The sequence below is a fragment of the Pithys albifrons genome, chromosome 12, assembly GCF_047495875.1.
Source record: "Pithys albifrons albifrons isolate INPA30051 chromosome 12, PitAlb_v1, whole genome shotgun sequence".
NCBI classification, from domain to species: Eukaryota; Metazoa; Chordata; class Aves; order Passeriformes; family Thamnophilidae; genus Pithys; species Pithys albifrons.
This window is the reverse complement of record NC_092469.1, coordinates 12,707,993-12,728,735: the sequence shown is the minus strand read 5'-3', so window position 1 is coordinate 12,728,735 and position 20,743 is coordinate 12,707,993. Positions and strand designations below refer to the sequence as shown.

The following is a 20,743-nucleotide window of genomic DNA, read 5'->3' as shown; positions in this document are numbered from 1 at the left end:
TTAATTGGAAAAAGATTGTTTGCTACAATACCACAAAACTGTATGGTCAGTGCACAGGTTTGTGGTTCAGTTTGGAAACCAGCAGTATAAAGGCATTTAAAACATTCCAAGACTGAGGAACTAATTTCAAAGTTATTACCTGAACTGAAGCATAAACATCCTGAGAACTTGTTTTTTTAATACAACCGAAGCAAGAAAGAAGCAAACAAAAGAAACTGAGCAATCTCAGTCCCACACCTCCATAAATTCAGGAGCAGTTATCAGAGAACTCCAAATGTATCACAAGACATTTGGAAGATGAACCAAGAATTACTTACTGTGAGAGACACCAAGAATCTGTGGGGAAGAAAAACAGCAACAAGTTGACATTCCAGCTGAGCACTGAGACAGCATGTTACTAACAACAGGAGACAAACTGTATTAGATCAACTTTATTATATTATCAAATTTGACAATAAAATCTTCAAAATCTATTGAACGCATTCATACACAAGGACATATAAAATGCTAGGTCTCAGAATATGTTCTGTACAAAATACTGATTAGTTTAGAGCAGCAAAGTCATTGCCAAACATTCCCTGAATTTAAGAGGGCCTTGAACACACTGTGCTCCAAGAACTACCTTAATGCCAAACATTCCTTCCTTTGGTCTGCAAGTCCTTTGCAATTATTGCTAGTTATTGAAATCTTCTGGTTTTATACAGAATCACATAGTGACTCTGAACCTCCTCAGAAGTAATACAATGACAGCTGAAAGCTTCTTCAGCATTTTTGATACGTCTTGTCAAAAATAAGAAACACATTTGGTCCTCAAGACTAGTTTTGGTTTCTGAAAACACCCTGGAAGAACAAAATGAAGTAAAAATTATGGAGAGACATAATTGATGTGCTATGTATAACAAAGGTATGTCAGTAAATTCAGACATGTCAACTGTGCAGCTTGGCAAAGGACCTGAGTTAATCCCCTTATGAAAGTGCCACATTCTCCTTGGACATTTCTTTCTTCAGACCTCCCCCCACAAGCATCTGGAATGCTCAGATGCACGTGGCTCTGGCAGGCCTGTCCCATAATGCTGAGTACCCTCACTGGAGAGGAACATGCTGTGTGAGTGAGTGAGCACTTCTCAACACGCCCCTGAAGTGGCTCACTTTCAGCAACTAGAATAATGCAGTCACTTTTCAATGAGAACTGCAGCCTAATACACAAGAAACTGCAAATGAAAGGCCTGATGATAATTTTGCAGGGGAAAAAAACCCAAATCACCACTTCTGGACATAAAGCTGTAGCCTGCAGGTCAACCCCATCCAATCCAGGTCCCATCAGAAATAGTGTGTGCTCTCACACAGTACTGGGAACTCAGGCACACATTTCCTTTACAACAAGGCTTTATAGTGACAAACAATATAACAAACACCTTGAAAAAGTTTCAGCTTCATTTTACCTCATTAACTAACACAAGTTTATTTATGGAGATGCTCTAGGGCTTGTCTACTAATGGAAAGCTGATTTATAACTATTTAGGTTAAAAGATACAGCCAGCTGATCTCAGAAACACAGTAAGAGGTTGCACAAATAAGAAAAGAATAAAAGTTGTGCTTTTTTTCCCCCTCCTTTTGGGTCATAAAAAGTAGTATTAAAAAAAGTACTGAAATAAAAAAAGAAAAAGGACAAACATCTTGTAGAAACATGTATTTTGGAACTTCAAATCAAAAAAAGCCTGAAGCTGAATTCTTGTTGTGAGACTGAAAATGCTACTGATTAATGGGTAAAGATCTACATGAAGCTTAGAAACATTCTCCAGATCAGGTTAAGAATTGTTTACTTATGTTTTCTCATTTTTTCAGCCCTTGATGGCCACGTTGGTATCCTGCAATGCAGCCTCCAGCTCCACTCATTCCAGTGCTTAGTAACAGACATTCTACTTCAAGAAGAAATACAGATTGCAATTAGCTGTTTTCTCTAATTTCTTTCAGTTGAAAACCAGTAGTATAGCAATTTCTTAAAAAATTGAGTCAGACCAAGGAGGAGCTTTATCATCTTTGAGCAATCTTGGAACATAAGCCTGGAGCTTATCCAGCTGACAGCCCTCCATAAAACAGACTACTTGACTAAGAGAAACTTCTTGTGGGTTTTCTTTTTTTATTTTCTTGTTGTTGGGGTTGTTTTGTGATGGGTTTTCTGTTTGTTTGGGGGGGTTGCTTGTTTTGTTTGCTTGGTTGTGTGGCACTTTTTTTGTTTTGATTGTGTTGTGTTTTTTCATTTCAACAGTTACCAATTACCAAAGTCTGTGGGCAATTCAGTACTTACTCTGGAAAAGTCTGGGCAATATTGCTGCTGAACTGTAGGTTCCTGGACAATTGAGGACAAGATTCATGCTCCATTTGAAGAGTCAGGAAAATGTGCACATTCCCACACTGTAAGTAATAGGGAAAAATGTGGGGAGGGAGGGGGGAAATAAAGCTACATAAGGAATTTTAAACCTAGGAAGACATTTAGCTTATTGATGACCCTCGTTGAAGTTCTGGATTTACAAGAGATGTCTGAATTAAAACCTAAAGCCTTAAGCCAAAATGTTTCCATTCTACAATAACCAGTGTTCAAGCCCATCCTTTCAACACATCTTGTTGATAAGTCCAATGGGCAGCAAACATTTTATGCATGCTACCAAAATAGTTAAAACTTTACCCTTTAGACAACTTCAGTTTCTTAAGTAATGAATCCTTAATAATTTGATGAGTTTCTGAAACTCTTAAAACATTTTTTTCTTGGAGAACCTAGCATTTTGAAAGCATTCAAACTTGCATTTTCAGAAAAGTAAGTGCAGTCTAACTGGGTGACTGGTTTTAAAGCAAGCAAGAGAGAACCTTTGAGTGACACTATTCCTGCAACAAGACTCCTGGAATCAAAGTTGTAAATATGATGGCCATATTTGGCCAGCACTTCTGTGGATGTCAGAATTGAAATTATTAGTTTTTAACATTGAGTAAAACCTTACAGTAGGAAATTAACAGAACTGCATGTTCAGCAATTTATAGAAACATTTAAGGTACAGCATATCCCAACTTCTTGAAATAGCAATAATGAAACTTGTAATCTATAGGAAATTAATTTAAGTCTTAAAGCAAAAAGTTTTTTTTCAGTGGAGTGCAATGTTGACCCAATCACTGCTTGGTCAGTAACTGGATCAGAGCTGAAGTATCTGACTGAGAACAAGGTTTATATTCCATATGGCATCATGCTGGCTTCCTTTCCCCACCCCATTTCAGGAAGTTCACTTTTCTTTTTGAAATACTGCCCACCATCCATTATCATTTCCACTACAGGCAATCATTTTTCACCCAAAAATGTAATTCTATACTGTATAGATTTTTTGGCAGTATTCAATGAGCTTTGATTTACGTGCTACTCCACACAGCTACAGTTATAACAGGCACCAACCAGTTTAGCTTCATTCCCTCATTGATAAATAAAGCACGAAGTGAGAATTCCTCAGACTCTGGACTGTATGCAATCAGGGTTCTAGAAGTTGATGAGCAAACAATTTCTTCTTTTTACAAAAACCCAGATGGGTAGCTAATAAAGAAGCTTCAAGTAATTCACACACCTATCTTCTTTCCCTAAAAGCTGTAATAAAAGAAAGGCTGGATTTGAACAACAGCAACCGCCTTCTTCCATATCTTCCCTAGTAGATATGCACATTTACAAACTAAGGTACTGGGAACTGTGGATTGGAATATGCAAGACCCTTTAAAGGGATTCTCAAACTGTTAATATCATTCCCTTGTCTTATGGGCTTCTGAAATTGCAATCCTTCCCAGCCCTCCCACTCCAAACCTGCAAAAACCACAAAAAGGAACTCTGGCATCTATGATTCCATGTAGTCTGTGTAGGGGCTGCACAGTCTCTGAATGAGAGTCTGTATGAACACTGGACACAACACCAGAGGCACCAAAATGCTTATTTGACCAAATTTGCCAACTGTGAAAATACCATGAAGCATCATAAACACAAATCAGAGACAAACAATCATTTAGGACATCAAACAACTTCTTGAACACAACCTTTAAAAAAAAGAAAAATAAATAATCCAAATATCTAAATATCAAGGGATTAAAAGGCATTTTCTCATATTTAAGGGAAGGCATCACAGGTGAGGAAAATAACTATCAACACAAGGTTATCACAGATCAAAAAGCAGCTTTTTCACATAGGAGATAGTAGTATCATTGGACAGCATCTCAATGTGCTCGTTTCCTGCAAGCTCAAGTATCACCACTTCCTGTTTTTGCCTGTCCACCCACTTCCGACACTGCAAGGCACTCTGCAAGTTCACTGTCCCGTCGCCGTCGCTGTAGAGGATCTTGGGCTCCTTGTCGGGAAAGCTCTCGTAGTGGAAGGAGTCGGGGGTGTCCACGCCCGTGCCGTACAGGCAGTGGATGCGCACGCCGGGCGCCGGCATGTGGAAGAGCAGCGGCTCCGTGTCCTGTCGCATCAGCCAGCCGTCCTCGAAGCGGATGTCCCGGTAGAAGCGCCCGTAGTCCCGCAGTGTGTAGTTGGCCGTGGGGGTGCTCACAAACACCTTGTCCGGAGGCCACGTGTAGTTGTAGGGGAGCATCCAGTTTGTGGAGACTGCTGATCTCTGCTGGTCTCTAATCTTGAGGGAGCTGATAACAGGAATTCTGTTGTTGTCACCTGAGAAAAAGGTGGAGTTTCATTATAAATAAAGCAAAACATAAACCTCAATCAGCAGCAATTACTAGCACTCACAGTGATAACATGAATAAAGTCTGTTCCCTTTGCTTACAGTGACAACCTGAAAAGTTTTTCCTCATTTGTGATGGGTTTCATAATTAATTTCTATAAACCAACCTCTAAAAACTTACAAATAAAAGTTGATGAAAGATTAAGCCAAGAACACTGCTGCTTTTCCAATATGCTCCTTCATAAAGGAGGAAATATTTCCTGCGTGTGCCAAGTAAGAATCAGATTTTATTAGGGATTATTTAGACCATTTGCAAGTTTTGTCTTAAATGTTTTTCTGCGAATGTGTTTTATGCTGATTCTGGTACCTAGATCATGTTTCTGCTTCGAGAACAGGTAAATACTACTGTCCACACATATCAGAACTTAAGAAACTTTATAGACCTAAAAATATGTTTAAAGTTTTCCACATTCAAAACAAGCAGAGTAGCAATATTTCATACAGAATAGCTATAAATTATTATTTACCATTTGGCATAGCATTTTACCAGTTTATGCACTCCTTTCAAAACAAAACCTACAGAACATGCCTACAATTGAAAGAAAATGACAGATTCTTAATAATGACCTAAAAAGATAAAAGGAAACAGAGCAACTATTACTGTCTCTTCTTATGCTATTGAGTAAAAACGCTGCGCTCAGTGACCTGTTCAGTCTTTCTGTGTAACACTTCAGGAAGAGTTAGAGCTTGTTAACTTCTGGTGGGAACCATGAAAAACTGTATCAGCATCTTCCCTTCCTGTCAGCATTTCAAGACTGCTAAAATACTTGCCCTTCTCAGAACACAGATTTTCTCTGATGCAGCACTCATTTTGTCGCAACTTTGGTAATATAAACTACATCTTTGCCAGAGGGGGACAGATAAAACCACAGTTCTTCAAAAAACAGTTGATATTACTAGACTTGATAAATGTTTTCAGCTGGCCAAGCTCTTCCTAGGCATTATATTTTTATATTATATTCAGCTAGAGAGCTAGAGCTTAGCTTATTATCCATAAAGGTATTAAATTACCTGATACCAAATAAACCACAAAAATTGCTACATTTTACCAAATTCAGATGTACTCTTATTACAGAGCTGTCTGATCAAAACACTCTAGAATTTTGTAGACAAGACCACTGTTTCCTTAGTAGTTTGTTCCAAAGATGGCTCAAACTAACAGGCTTAAGATAGAATTTATATACATTTTTCTTCATATTTTAACAGCTGTTCTTACATCTTCACAAAACTAAAAGCTGCTTAATAAATGGACAAACATATTGACTACTAGAAAATATTTATTTTTCTTTAAAAACTAAAACAAAACAAAAAAAACATCAAACCCCCCATTGAGACAGACCCGAGTTTGCTTCTCTTGTTTGGCTGGCACACCTCAATTCTTTTTATCAGCTGAACTTTGAAACAGATTTTCCATTATTAGGCCCAGGTGGTTACAGCATGTAATGGTCCAGGTCAACCACACTATAAAAACAAGTGCTGAAACCAAAACCACTACTCCTGAAAAATACACTCTGGTGCCATTTCTGTTCCATGAGGTGGCACTAGTGCTTCAGCAAGGGGACAAAGCACAACCTTTAATGCCATCTTTAGGAGGACCACTTAAAGACATTACTAAGTCTGAAACAGATTAAGAAAACGCAAAAGAGCATGGCAAGAATCACAAAGGTCCCAAAAAACCTGTTTCACATTACTGTGGTGTAAGTACTTAACTGTGTCCTGTCACCACTAAGCTACTGAACTCTGCTTGGCAGTTCTCAGCACAGAAAGCAGAGTTCTGAACTGAACAATGAAAGGAATGTGTACAAAATTCATTTCCAGGAGAATAATCAAACACAGAACCTGACTATTCCAGCCCTCTCTTACAGAACTCTTAACAAAGTGCCTACAAAATCCTTTACTTTTCTCTAAAGTGAGGAACTACTGTGTGGTTGAGACCGCCTTTAAGGCAGCAGGCACAGCCCTCACTAACATTGTAGTGAACAAACTATTAGGTCTAAGGGAGACACTGCTTGCATTGCAACCTGAGAAAAAATAGAAACAAACCACCACAGTGAACTTTGTGCTTTTGCCTGCTGTAGCAGGGAGAACATCCTCACTCTATTGGCACTGCAACTGTAACGATACAAGTATTAATTAATCCTGAAAAGCACATGAGTAAGTAGCTGAAAGTACCACAGAAAATCTACGAAAATAATTCCACATGTGTTCTGTTTACCACTTTGATAACACAACTGGATTTGACATGAAGTTCCTGGCTATTACCTCTTAATAAAGAGGAATGGGAGCAGAAAGAATGCATTCATAGCATGCCTTGTCTTTCATGCAGAAACACGGTATTTTTCTTCAAAGCAACAATTCTTCTGCATGTTAACTCTGATAATTTTAGAAACTCCTTAACAGACTAACGTAATCCAAGTGTTGATCCATTATGGTGCTGCTTTACTACAGATATTTGAGACAGAAGTAGGCTAAAACTCTGCACTCTGATATCATGTACTGCCCACTTAATTTTCCTGCATGATTCTTAAATTTCTGCTCAAAACCATGGACTTTAGTACAAGACATACAGATTGAAATATGACTACATTTCAGTAGAAATTTAACTGTTCTTTATGTACTTGTATAACTAGCCACTTTGAATAAAATACATTATAAAGGATAAACAATGTATGAAGCACAAAACTTTAATCCAACAGAAATCTGTGACTGTGGAATTTTATATGATCATGTATAATTTTATGAAGGTGATATTAATATTCCTCACTTCCTGCCATTTCTATAGCATGTAAACATGTCAGATGAAGCCTGTGGGAAAAGGGAAATCAATTTTCATAGTGCCATTGCAACACATTTAATAATGTATAAATTAGATGTTTGTACTGAGTTAAGTTTTCTAATTAGTAACGGAGTAGTGCCCAACTGTTCAGAATCAAATGCCTTTGCTAAGCAAAGTATTCTTTGCTCTGCTCATGCATGGCTGGCACTTGCTGTGTGTTTTGCATTTTGATGAAGTCCAATTTTTTATGTCAGCTTTGATTAGGAAGAAGATAATGATATCCAAAGCTAACAAGTCAGAAGCAAGCTACAAAAACAAGCCAGAATCATCAAGAACTAAATGCCAAAGCACATGATGTAATTATGGTATCACATGATGGGGTAAGTGAACATTTTCCATCAGTCATTTCCAGTTACTTAGTGAAACATATTCTTTTTTCAGTTTGATTTTGGGTCTCAGGCATATCCAGTGTGCTAAACCCAACCCCTCAACAAAGACTCTTTTTCCTCATCAGTAGTGTTATAACTTTCACCTGCCACATTGTAGCACCACCTCACCATGGCGTCTACAAGTTTCCCTTCACGTTAACCTCAAGCAGCCGTGTGATCTTCAATCAAAGGGAACTGCTGAATGCTCTGGAGCCCCTGTTAGTGTTGCAATACTGCACAGAGAATCAGGCTGGAGGCAGAAGCGACAGAAATAGAAGGCACCAGGCAAACATCAGATGACAACAATCTGTGGAAAAGAGGGCAGGGGAGGGCAAGAGGGGACAGAGCTCCTGGATACGGGATGCGAAAAAATTTGGTCCACTCCCACAAATACAAAGAATGACAGCCTGGTCTTGAGGCTTGAAACATCACCTATGAAAAAATATTTTTACCTTCACAGTACCCTAAACTCTCATCCTCCAACCATGCAGGTAAGAGTCTTCTTAGTATCACACACTATGCACAAAATACATTGTAAACCCTCAAATTACCCACCTGAAGCCAGCACACGGAGAGTTTTAGCCACTCCTCCCCATGGAGCACCTAATGACACATAATCCTTGATGTACTTGTCTTTCCAATCCTGAGTCTGCTGGCTGAGGAAGTAGAGGGTGTACATATTCCCCATACTGTGAGCAATTAAGACGACAGGACTCCCATACTGCTCATACATTAACTCTATCATCTTCCGAAGGGCCACAAAATAGTCTCCATTCTCATCTAAAACACACAGATTAGAGTTATAATTATTAATTGTGAATGCTAAACTTTAAAACCATAAGCTTTAAATGATTGTGTTGAACTGTCAGTGAAATTTATAGAGACATTAAAAATTCCAGTATTAAGTGAGAGGGGTGGGGGCTTTGTGGGCATGTGCTTTGGTGGTGTGGGGGTTTTCTGTTGTTTTGTTCTGCTAAGCAGCAAATAGTTTGGGGGGGGGGGGGGGGGGGGGGAAGAACCCCAAAAAACAGAAAGGAAACCATAACACTGAGCTCACATCTGGGTCCAAGAGTGCCCAGGCCTCCAGAACAAGACAAAATTAAGTTTTCAAGTATGATTGTACAGGATGGGAAAAGAGACTCAAAACATTATTTGCTGGCTAGGAGAGTAAAACTTTTGTTCAAGTAACAGTTGCTATTTACTTGGTGCCTTTCGCCAGTCATAAGGTGCTCCTCTTACATCCTCATCACGTTTGTAGCCCCAATCCACTAAACTCTGCACCAGCATATAAAAGTAACTTCCTGTAGACAACAGATAAGAGAGAAATGGAACAGTAACAAGGTTAGTGTTACAAACAGCCCTCAGACATATCATGAAACCAGTAAATCTGGAGGCCCTATCTCTGGTGCCACACATACAGACATTAAAACTGCAGTCTGTCTTTGACAGTCTAGAAAGCTGCATGCACATTAAACAAAATGAGCTATGCCTGCTAACCCCCAAAACTGAGAGAATGCCATTACTAAAGCTTCTTACTAGTTGGCTGAAAATCTAGTATACACAGAGGGGATAAATTATTACTCAGCAGAGTCAAGAAAACACTTCAGAAGTTACTACATGAGAGTTTTAACTTTTGCTGATTGGAAATTACCTTCAGGTAGGGCATAACACACATTCATAAAGGTTGGCCTGGACTTCACCAACATTTATTCTTGCAAACAAATGCAGCAGAATTCTAGAAATTACCTCAAAACTATTTTTCTATCAGGCAGAGAACTAAGACTGAAGTAACTGAACATAACACTAATAGCAATGAAAGGCAACAATTACAGAGTGCATATTGAAATATGTTACAAGCTTCAACACATAGGATTTAAGTATTACTACAACTAAATGCATCTAATAACACCTTACTGAACATCACAGTCATATCTAAGTTTTGAGCAGAACCTCACTCATTAGTCTGGAATATTTATCATATAGTCACTGAAGTGGAGAATTTTAAACATGACTCTGTTCTTGTCTTAAGAGTCATCTGGTACAGATCCTTCATTAAGCACATTGCTGCCCTTTTGGAGATTGCTCCCTAAAGAAAAAGAAATCCATGTTATGAAGCATGTGAGGCTCAGTGCATTACTGACTACTCAACTACTTCAGGCTTCAGCCACAGCTAATAACAACTCACAAGAGCTTATTAACATCAGTATTTTCTCAAACATGACTTCTACAAAACCACTAGACAAAAAACCCTGCAAACACAGTAATGCAGAAATCTTTTGCAGTACAAATGTAATTATTACAATTATTCGAACACTGACAAAAGACAAGGAACTACAGAGCATGGCACTTCATCTCCCAATCCCATTAACTCATTCCTAAGGCCAAAGAACAGCTTACTCAGAACCAAGCTGAAGTGGGTTTATTTTGATTTTACTTGTCAAGCTTCAGTCACAGAAATTTCTACTCAACTCATCTCATTTTCAAAAAGCGTCTGCCCTCAACACGTCTGCTCAAATTTCATCCAGCAGACAAATTTGGCACAACACTAAATAATATGGAAGCTTCTTGTCTCAATCCATCAGGTCAAGCAACAGACAAAACAATAACATGCAATGAAAACACTTAAAAACAAAGTGAGCCATGTGCTACCCTACTAAAAAGAAAATTAATCAGTTTTCTACTTCCAAACAGAATTGTCATTTGAAATCACATCTCAGTAGCTTGTTGTACAAAGACAAACAAGAAAAACCCTTCCAATGACAAAGCACTTTAGACACAGTTTGTACATACCAACACTCCTTTTACTTGGGTCAAGAAATTCCAAGGAAAATGTCTGCCCAAATCCTGGGACTCTGATATCCACTCCATCTGGTGGCTCTGTAATCTTACTTGTTCGATTATACACCAACCTGGGGCAGGGGGAAGGAAAAAAAAAGTTGTATTGACACATGAAAACTCTCAGCTACACGGGGCCTTACATTGTGAGTGCAGTACAAGAACTTCAAGTGCTGTTACTCAGGAGGAGGGGAAAAAAAGCCAACCCAGGCAGACACGATCAGTAATCCAATGGCTAAGAGGTTATACAATGCAAACAACTATTTTAATTAGTCAAATGCTTTAAATTCAGAATCTAAAGACTTTTCTTCTCTGTAAAACTGAGTATATAGAACTGTGGCTGAACTTCACTTTAGAATATGAGCTACTTTGTATAACTCTGTACCATTTGACTTTGCATCAAGCCCCGTAATGGAGAAAACTTGTCAAGAGCACAAGAATGTAGTAGTACAAAACAAAATACCTGTAAAATCAGACATGAAAAATATTTTCCCAGCTAAAAGTAATTTCTTTTTAACTAGTAACAGCCATACCAACATAAGGGAATACTTTATTTTTTGACTAATAACAATTAGTATCTCAGGAAATACATCAAGGTATTGAGTGTTTTGTAAATACTTTTCAAATCAACTTGAGATATGAAGAATCTGGAGCACTGGGTCAGGAGTTTACTTTTAATCACTAAGATTATTGTAGTTGGGGTTTTGTTTTTAATACCATATCACTACAACTGCCATTTCAGAATGCAAGTCCATACCCTTAAATGGAGTCTCGGAATCTAAACTGATACTCAAATCTCACAACAAAATTCTCTCTAACGTGTAAGGCATGGAGCAAGACAAAGCAGGTTGCTTTACAGCAGCTCAGTATATTCACATAAAAGAGCAATATGCCAATTCAATATCTTTGAATTGCACAAAGTAAATATTCCTTATTTTCATAGCAATATTTATATTATTTTAGAAGAACATCAGTGAAGCAGACTGAAAGATAAAACAGTCTGAAAGCTTAAAATTGGCAATTTTTTAAACCAAAACAATTCTGGAAAGAGACTTCTAGGCTGCCCTTGAAGGATTCCATGTGCTAACACCACTAAGGCTGTGAGTTCAGTCTCTGTATGGGCCCTTCACTTCAAAGTTAGACTTGAAGATCCTCGTGGGTCCCTTCCAACTCAGAATATTCTGTGAAACACAATCCAACCCAGTCATTCCATGTGTCTGGTGGTAGGAATGGTCTCAGCTGCCCATGACTGTGCTGCTAATGACACACTGCCAGCAGAAGTGCAAACTCGTGTTCCTCCTGCCTGTCTCCTCTGAGCTGCCCAAAGTACCTCCTTCCCCATTGGCTCATCAAAACCTCAGGAATTTACCACAGAATGGGCAGGACTGAAAGAGACCACAGTGGGTCACCTGGCCCAGCCTCCCTGCTCCAGCAGTGTCCCTAAAGCACATGGCACAGGATTGCCTCCAAATGGTTCTGGAATATCTGCAGTGAGGGAGACTCCACACCTTCTGGGCAAACTGTTCCAGTGTGTGGCCACTCACACAGTAAAGAAGTTCTTCCTCGTATTCAGCTGGAACTTCCTGGGGATCAGTTTGTGCCCATTGGCTCTTGTCCTGTTCAGCACCATCAAGAGCCTGGCTCCAAAAGCAGCAGAAAATATTCTCCTTTAGATAAGCCCAAAGAGGTGTCTGACAAGTGCTCAAACCTACCCTGGGTAACTGGTAGGAGAGAAAGTGGAAGAAACTAAAAGAACCTCTGCTTCTCCTCAGTGATAAACAGCTGCCTCAGATAGGGCCACATCCTCAGACCCTCCTGCCAGTCTGCCTGGCAGATTCCAAGCCATTTCTCTCACTAGTCTTGAAGCAGAAAAGGAAGTTTAAGGCAGCCATTCTGCACGTCAGCCAAGGAAAGGAGGTAACTGCAAAGCACAACATTTCTGGTCTTACCTGATATTATCAATCCAGCAGTCAATGATGACAGGGAGAAGCAATTCCAGATTCAGCCAGAGAGTAAAATAACTCTCTGTCTTCTTCGAGCAGAGATAGTGCACTACTGATGGCTTATCTAACTTTGCTTCCAACTGATTACCTAAGTCCCCTGGAACTGAAAAATATAAAAAGGAGAAAGATATAAAAAGGAGACTGTTAATTAAGTGTCTAACATTTTACATTGCAATAGACACACCTAAATACCGCAGCCCTTGGAGGAAAGGGGCTTGTATTTGCATTTCCTTCAGCCATACACTAAATGCCACTATTCCTTTGATTAAAGTTTATTTTCCTTTATTTTTTAAACACTTGATGGAAACAGGAATATTTTTCTTAATTAGAATTAAGCTTAACCAAACATGCCTACAATTTGCAGCTGCAAGTTTTCAGAGCAACTTCTTGCATTCTGTTGTTTTTGATCTTTTTTTTTTCCCTCCTCGAAAACCAGATAGGAAAAAAACATTTCAATGACTGAAAAGTTATTCTGTGTGAGAAAAATTTAGAAGTTAAGCCCTTCTTAAGGGTTTCCCCAATCCCTTTCAGTTCCACATAGCCACCTTTCTAGGGTGTGCATAACTGTACCCTATTTACTTGTCAAAGTTTAGCTTTGAAGGTTGTTTTTTTTTTAACCATTATACTTGTCCCTCAGTCCCCATTTAAACAAAATAGTGTAAGTTCTATAAACCTCTGATACTTGGCAATACTTTAAGGAATCAGGTAATATCTTTTAGTGGAATACTTAATTTAACAGGAAAGCCAAATGTGCTTTTAGAGAAATAGTTATTGCAGAACTGAAAGAGAACAAAATTTCAGACTACAGGACTGGACAACCACATTCTTAAAACCTCCAACCACTGTATGTTACGTCCCACCACAAGACATACCTCAGGATTTCTTTATTAACTGCCCTTACTTTCTCATTAGGTTTCTAGTGGTTTTATTTTTGTAGCCTGAGGTGAAATGTTATGAGCCCCAAGAGCTGACCCTGGTTTATTTTAGGTCGTATTTCAAGGACTCTGATGTAGTGGAAAGCACAGTAATGTAGATTACAGTATTGCATCACACCCTAGAAAGAGTTTACTGAAGTTCAGTCTTATAACCTGACAAAATGCTACTTAGTTACTGCTTAGAAAACTAAGGCAACAGCTTGTTCCATTCTCGTGCCTCTGCTGTATCAGTGCTTTTAATTAGAAGAGGAACAGAAGGTAACTCTATTTATATCAAGCAGTTGTGATGGGCAGTTTCAGCCGCAGACCTGCCAAGCACAGAACAGGTTGATTTTTGTCTTCAGTTTCAGTACAAAACAAAAAAGAGGGACATTTTGTTCTATCCTGGAATCTCATTTCCTTGGGTAAAAAATGAAGTTCTTCCAGCAAAGATACCTTTCAAAGACTTAGACAAACATCTGGAGCATTAGAGTTTGAAGAACTTGCTGAGGTTTTCAAACTGCACTCCCTCACAAGCGCTCCTGCTCAGAGCAGGGAAACACCACTGAAGAGGTTAAAGATGATTATCAAGATACATTTATCAACAAAAGTGCTGAAAGCAGGAAACTCTACAAAATCTCACTTGGACTTAATGGAGTGATCTTGGATTAACTGCAAATTTAGTTTAGTTAAGATATTTTTATCTTCAAGCTTCTTGAGGACAGGCTGTGCTCCTGTGTCCAGTTCAGGGCAGGAGATGAGAAACATGACATACTGATTTTCACTCAAGGGATGATAAGGAAGAAGATGAAAAATTTTTCCAATCCTAAAGAAAAGATAAGGGACAAGTTCCACCTGTGCCCAGATACATGCTGGAGTTAAAAAATGAATTCTCATGTATAGATATGATGTCTGTTTATTTATAAAGTGGGGATTAACAAAAATGTTTGTCATGTTTACATTTCCATATAACAGTGAAACTGTTGATCACCAGTTCACAACTTGGGGGTTTTTATATTCTAAAGTATAATTGCAAGCTGAATAGGGTTCATGATGAAGCTTTAGGAAATAAAACACAAGTTTTGATTTTTGAGATTATGGAAAGAAACATGCAAGATCTTCATTCCTCAACCCACCCAGTTTAACAGCGTTAATGATTTACATTTTCGCTGCAGAACTATAGTGGCTTTTTGATAAGTAACAGGTTAAAAAAATATCACATTGAAGATTAATTATGTAGGTTAAGGAAATACCTTTCCAAATTTTCTATGATGGAATTTAAAAGCAGTAGAAAAACATCTTCCTCTTTGCTTTCAGACCATACAAAGTATCTGTGGGCAGAGTTATCCTTAAGCAATTTTTCTCTTCATTTGCTCATCTACCAATATCTGTTGTTTCTAAGCCTTTTTGCTGGAAACATTACAGAAAGTTCTTACTTTTTAAAGCCTGCAGACTGACCCCAAAATAACCAGTAAGTGAAATTCTGCAAAAGATCTCAGCACTAGTTAAAACTGGATGTCCAAGAAAAGATCTTCAGCAGCACCCCTGCTTCCCTAACCTGCCGTTCTGTAATTCCTCTACTGATTTCTGAACTGCAACATTTGGAAATGGGGTTTCATTTCAGCAGAAAAAAAAAGCTCTTCCATCAGATTTCACGTTCTATCAGTTCTAGTACAGTCTCATGTTTTAAGAGACAATAATCACAACAGAACTCGTTCCAATATGTTGATGAGCCCAATTCACTTTCAATATTATCATATCCTTGGCTGATTTTTTCATCTTATCTGCCCTGACAAAACTAGTACATCTTCTGGGATGTGTTTTTGTACGATCAAACTTTGTGGAAAGCACATTTACAAGTTTCTTTAGAGTTTGAGAGAAGTCACAGGCTTCTCGTGGGCTGTGAATTACAGCAAGTACCTTTGGGATACACTCATACTCCTGCCTATCACTGTCTGTCTTAATGACAGATTCACAGTTCCCACCAAAAGACAATAAGCAAATTGCACCTTGAAAGTGACTTGCCTCGATACTGCTCAGATATCAAAGAGAAAAGATCACTCAACAAACACCCTGAATAGAAGAATCTTGAATTTTACTTGGGAAAAAAAAATTAAAAATAGTACCTACATAATAGCAGGACTGGGCAATGTTTTGTGTATAGGTGTGAGAGTGGGTGGGGGAGAAAAAAAAAAAAGAGGCCATCAGTTGGTACTTTTTTACTACTTTTATGTGAAATACAAATGCCTTTGTGTATTTATCAACTACTGTAACTTTTTAACTGGTATAATTTCCTCAAATAACTGTCATCGTTTTGGTTCTATAAATTAGTGTTCCTTCAAAAGGAGCCAATTTCCATCTTTCCTCGAAAATTAAACTCTGACCAGAGTTCCCTAAGGAGAATGTCTCAGAGCAGGGAGAGACTGCCACAGAAAATGCCTGTGTTTAAAATTAGGAACGAGAAAGCAAACAACACCTCACATGATACTTCCAGATACCTTGGGTCACATGAGGCATAAACATTTAAATCGCTCCTACCCGGCTGACCATACAAACACACACACCTCAACCAGCAGTCAGCAGGAATTCACAGGCAAACCTCTTTTGCATGTAAATCAATTATTAACAAACTTCTTTTAGGTGTCTTTCTAGAAAACTTTAGCCAAGTACCTAACAAATTGTTTGCAGAAGGTCAGAACATTGATATAGAAATTGTGTTGACTCAGCTCTAAAAGGTAGAGTTCAGTGAATCCAGTGTTGATCTCACAAGGATGGGTTATCAGCTCCAACAATTTCTAACACGTGAGATAGAATGCAGTGATAACCAATGGACTATATGAGAAAATGAAGGAGGAGGAACAGCCTCAAAATAAACTACTTCTCACAAGCATTAGAAGACAATCCTGTTGAAATCACCAAACTGATGAGAGAAGTGCAAAAAATTATAATTCATATAAACATGAAGTAGATATACAGAAGTAATTGCATAGTATATATATATTTAGTAGATATTGTCAGTAGAACAGATTATTCAGTGGGTTATTTGGGGTCTTAGAGGAGACTTTTCTGTATGAATATATTGTCCAAGCTGAAGAGAAAACTCTTAAAGGCACAAGAGCAAATCACTATTTTAATTACTTCCCTTTTCCCCAAAAACGCTTGGGAGAGGAATTCAAGATAATCACCTTGTATTTCACTGAGCAATGTGCCTGATATCAGGCTTTCAAGGACATCTCTGGATGAAAGGTTTTACCTGTTTCTTCTTCACTATTGTAATATGAATACCTTTCGATGCTTTGTTATTCAAATCCCAGAGAAAACTGAGCAATTGCACTGCAGTGTTCTGCTCAGTCACCACCCATGGCATTTCGGACCCTTGTTATGCACAACGTGAGCTCCAGGCACAGCAGCTCCTGCTACTGAGGCACCTTAACGATGCACAGGCCAGGTTAAAAACTAACCTAATCCAAACGATGTGGTGCCACTCTCCACATCCTTCGTGCCAGCTCCTCCATTAAAGTGATTCAATTACAAGATTAATCACTTCTTCCTCAACGTGCTAATTTTCTCATACTTTAGCAAACAAAGGACTCCACAAAGTGGCCAATATGGAGGCACAAGGAAAGCTGGGTAAGCACTAATGAGCTCTTAGACCGGCCCAGATGTTCCACACAATCACCCACCCTTCACCTGAGCAAGTCAGGGGGCTCTGCAAGTCTGAGACCTGCTGCCATCACAGCTACAGCCAAGAGTTCCAAGGCTGTATTCATGTAGCTCGTGTATTTTCAGATGTGAGGTTTCTGGAAGCAGTGTTTGTGTCAGTACCTGGGCAGCACAACAAAATCACCCACGAGCAATGCTCCGTATTTTGCAAGCTATTGCTCTACTTCCTCCTCCATCACTTGGGCAAGCACAGGTTGCAACTGCAAAGTGGGGTCATGACAAAAAGTTTGAGAGCAAATTGCACTGGGTCTTGTGACCATCGCTAGTCTAAAACACTTATGAAGTGATTATTATGCTGACAACATTCCTTTAAACATTTCTTCTTTCTTTAGTCCTTAAGATTAGGTGGCCAACTTGCCACGCACAGAGTAAGACCAGACTTGTTAACTCCCTCTTCTGCTGAAGTGCTTTAACTTCCAAAAAAATCAGGACTAAGTGCTTTAACCATGAGACCTTGTTTACTACAAGATGAAAATATTTAAAAAGAGAACATATACAAGAAATTAGGAGTCTAGATGCCAGCCTGATAAATCAGAATCAACTCTGTGTTCCCATCTTGTGTGGGCTCCAAAATCATCTCAGGCTTGTACAGGCCTGTATAACGCAGCCTCGCACACACCTCAATCTCCTTCTAGTTTGTGTTTCCAGGCAATGCGGGGTTTTCTTTCCTGTCTCAAACACCCCTGTTAAGCCAGCCCTTAGAATGCCTCCCTGCCTAAAGGATTCTGCTAAACCTTTCCACCATCCTCATAGCAGTAATTCCTAAAAAGCTTATCTTAACCTGTCACATATGCAAGAAGGGTGAAGAAAAGGTCAGGAAAAGTTAACTAGAATCAAGCTGAGAACATTTCATCCAGAACCAGCGAGTGACCAACAGTTACTCCTTCTTCTCCTTTGTTTGTTTGACCTTCACTGCCCATATCATGTCTAACCAAAGCTAAGCTCTTACTGCAGGTGTTTTTACAAGAAGAGGAATTGCTATAAAAAAAATCAACGTAGTATTTTACAATAGGAAGTTAGAGCAAATCACTCCCTATGAGCATCTCAAACACACAGGCAGCCCAGAAAAATTACTTTATGTTAGAACCCACTGAATCTTTACTTTCTGGACAGGTCAGGACTGGACAGCAGTAAACAGCAAACTTTAAAATGCAGACACTCACTAGAATAGTAAGAGATGCAAGTTCTGTAGCATTTGATGAAAATTCACTGTAATGCACTCATTGATGAATGTGTGCTCAGTCCGAGCATTTACTGGAATGTCTCTTAAGAAAATGTAGGTCAGCCATGGTTCTTAAAACCATCCTCAGGGAACATACATGCTTTACAGTAACTCCATGCTTCTACAACCAGCATTCACTTTCTCCCAATTGCTTTTAAATATTTGTTTCCTTCACAGCTAGAGTTCAATGTTGGATCAGCAACTAAAACACTATCACCTTTCTCATGAAGAAGCTTGTGCTGGGGCAAGCGCCAGTTACTAAAACGCAGCATTATGGAGCGCAGAGATGGGATAAAAGATTGTTTCTAGTCTCCTCAGACAAGAATTCAAAGAACTTTTGTTCATGTTTCAACTCCTGCCCCTTAGGACATCCTTTTACAGTTTCTACTTCCAAATCTAAATCCCAGCAGTCAGTTCAGCAGTCTATTAAGAACATACTGTTCCTGAGATAATAAGAACATTTTTAAAGATGCTGTGTTGGAGTTTATCCTTTTATGTCAGAAGTTTGTAACAGCAGTAGTAGAGTCAATATCAGAGCCTAAGTTATTGTCAAGAAATGGAGCTTAAACTGAACAGCATACCACTGAATATCCTTTTCCCAATATTTTCCCCGTGTTCTTTTTTTCCCCCTTTCCCATTTAAGGTTAGTCACCCAATAAGAACGTGCAGCATCCTGAATACATTCACAGGAGTGGCCACTGACACTACTGCCACCAAGTGCACTTACTGTCTTGGAATGCTTAAGAATTACAGTTTCAGTAGCCAAGGTATTAAAAGTCTAAATTTATTTACAATTCTTATCAGTGGATACAAAAGCATCTAACAAATATTGCTTACTATTATGTGAATACTGACTGCATATGCATTACAAACCATTTTGTGTTAACAGGTGAAACCACAGGCCAGTAGCGAATATTCACTTTTCGTGTTCCTGTCTATTATTTTTTAAATACGTCTAGCTCGACAGCTGGAACACCCCAACACTCCTCCTTCCACACCTGATTCCACCTGATTTTCACGAGAGGCTCGCACAGAGACACAACCTCAGAAGCCCGCGGGGGTCTGAGTAAGTTAAGGAGCTGGAGTGTCAGAGCGAGCCGCGTTCCTGCCGTGCCCCGCAGGCGCTGCCGTGCGCTGAGCGCTGCCGGTTCGAACCCCGCACCGCCGGGGCCGCCCCGGAGCCCCCGCCCCGCAGCCCCGCAGGGTTTGGGCCGAGCCGCAGCCCCTGCCAGGTGCGGGACGGCGGGTCCCGCGGCCGAGCCCAGCCCGGCCGTGCCCAGCGCCCGCCCCGCCGCGCCCCGGCTCTTACCCAGCACCACGGGCGGCCCCGCGGGCCGGCGCGGCGCGGCCCCGCCGCCGGGGCACAGCAGCAGCAGGAGCAGGAGGCTGAGGACGGGGCTCGCCGCGGAGAGCCTGGCGCCGGCCGGCGGGGACATCGCCCCAGCGCATAACCCCGGGGCCCGGAGCCGCCGCTGCGCCGGGGCTGCCGCGGCCCGGCCCGACTGCGGCCCCGCGGCCCGGCCCGCACTGAAAAGGGCCCGCCCGTCCCGTCGGGCCCGCCCCCGTGGCGTCACCGCCGAGCGTGGAGGGGCCGGGGCGGCCGCGGCTCAACCCCCGCACCCCGCGGGCCCGGAGCGGCCTGTGAGCCCGACCCGGCCCGGCCCCGGGGGGCGGTGCGCAGGGAGCCCGGGCGGGGCGGAGGGAACCCGGGCCGGTACCCCTGCACTTGGGAGGGAGACGCGTTTGTCCCGCAGTGCTACAGCCACACTCGTGGGGTCGTAGTGATTGCGGAAAGTAAAACGCGTTTGGTTTGCTGCAAACCATGTCTAAAAATAAATAGCGCATGAGGGGCGTGGTCAGAATGGATCGAGGGAAAGCAAAGTACTTGGAAGAGCTGGAAAATTCAGTGTTAAGCAGTCCGGGACTGGGCATCTGATACAGAAGCTCATGGGCACAGCTGCACTTCAGGCAACACCCGCCCAGCGTGACAGCTGATGGTACAGAGCATCCCTGAGATAAGGCATTTGGCAACACTGCAAAAAAATCATTAGACCTCTCTACACGTACCAAGTACAGGTA

General features: G+C 40.5%; 1 protein-coding gene across 1 annotated transcript; it reads right to left on the bottom strand.

The window, feature by feature from the left end:
- Nucleotides 1-416: 416 nt before the first annotated feature.
- PLA2G15 (phospholipase A2 group XV) lies at nt 417-20,195 on the bottom strand. The gene is made up of 6 exons (XM_071567246.1): nt 19,974-20,195; nt 12,752-12,908; nt 10,758-10,876; nt 9,170-9,268; nt 8,523-8,747; nt 417-4,693 (listed from the first exon to the last, which is right to left on the bottom strand). The coding sequence occupies exons 1-6, from the start codon at nt 20,098-20,100 to the stop codon at nt 4,182-4,184; spliced, it is 1,239 nt and encodes a 412-aa protein (XP_071423347.1). The 5' UTR covers nt 20,101-20,195; the 3' UTR covers nt 417-4,181.
- Nucleotides 20,196-20,743: the final 548 nt, after the last annotated feature.

Bases quoted from the DNA above. Each gene is read 5' to 3' on its own strand.
- PLA2G15 (XM_071567246.1), bottom strand. From the start codon at position 20,100: ATGTCCCCGCCGGCCGGCGCCAGGCTCTCCGCGGCGAGCCCCGTCCTC. The intron at 10,877-12,751 runs GTAAGACCAGAA...CCCCTGCCCCAG, and splicing joins TGCTGGATTGATAATATCAG to GTTGGTGTATAATCGAACAA. The intron at 4,694-8,522 runs GTGGGTAATTTG...CCTTTTTCTCAG, and splicing joins TCTCCGTGTGCTGGCTTCAG to GTGACAACAACAGAATTCCT.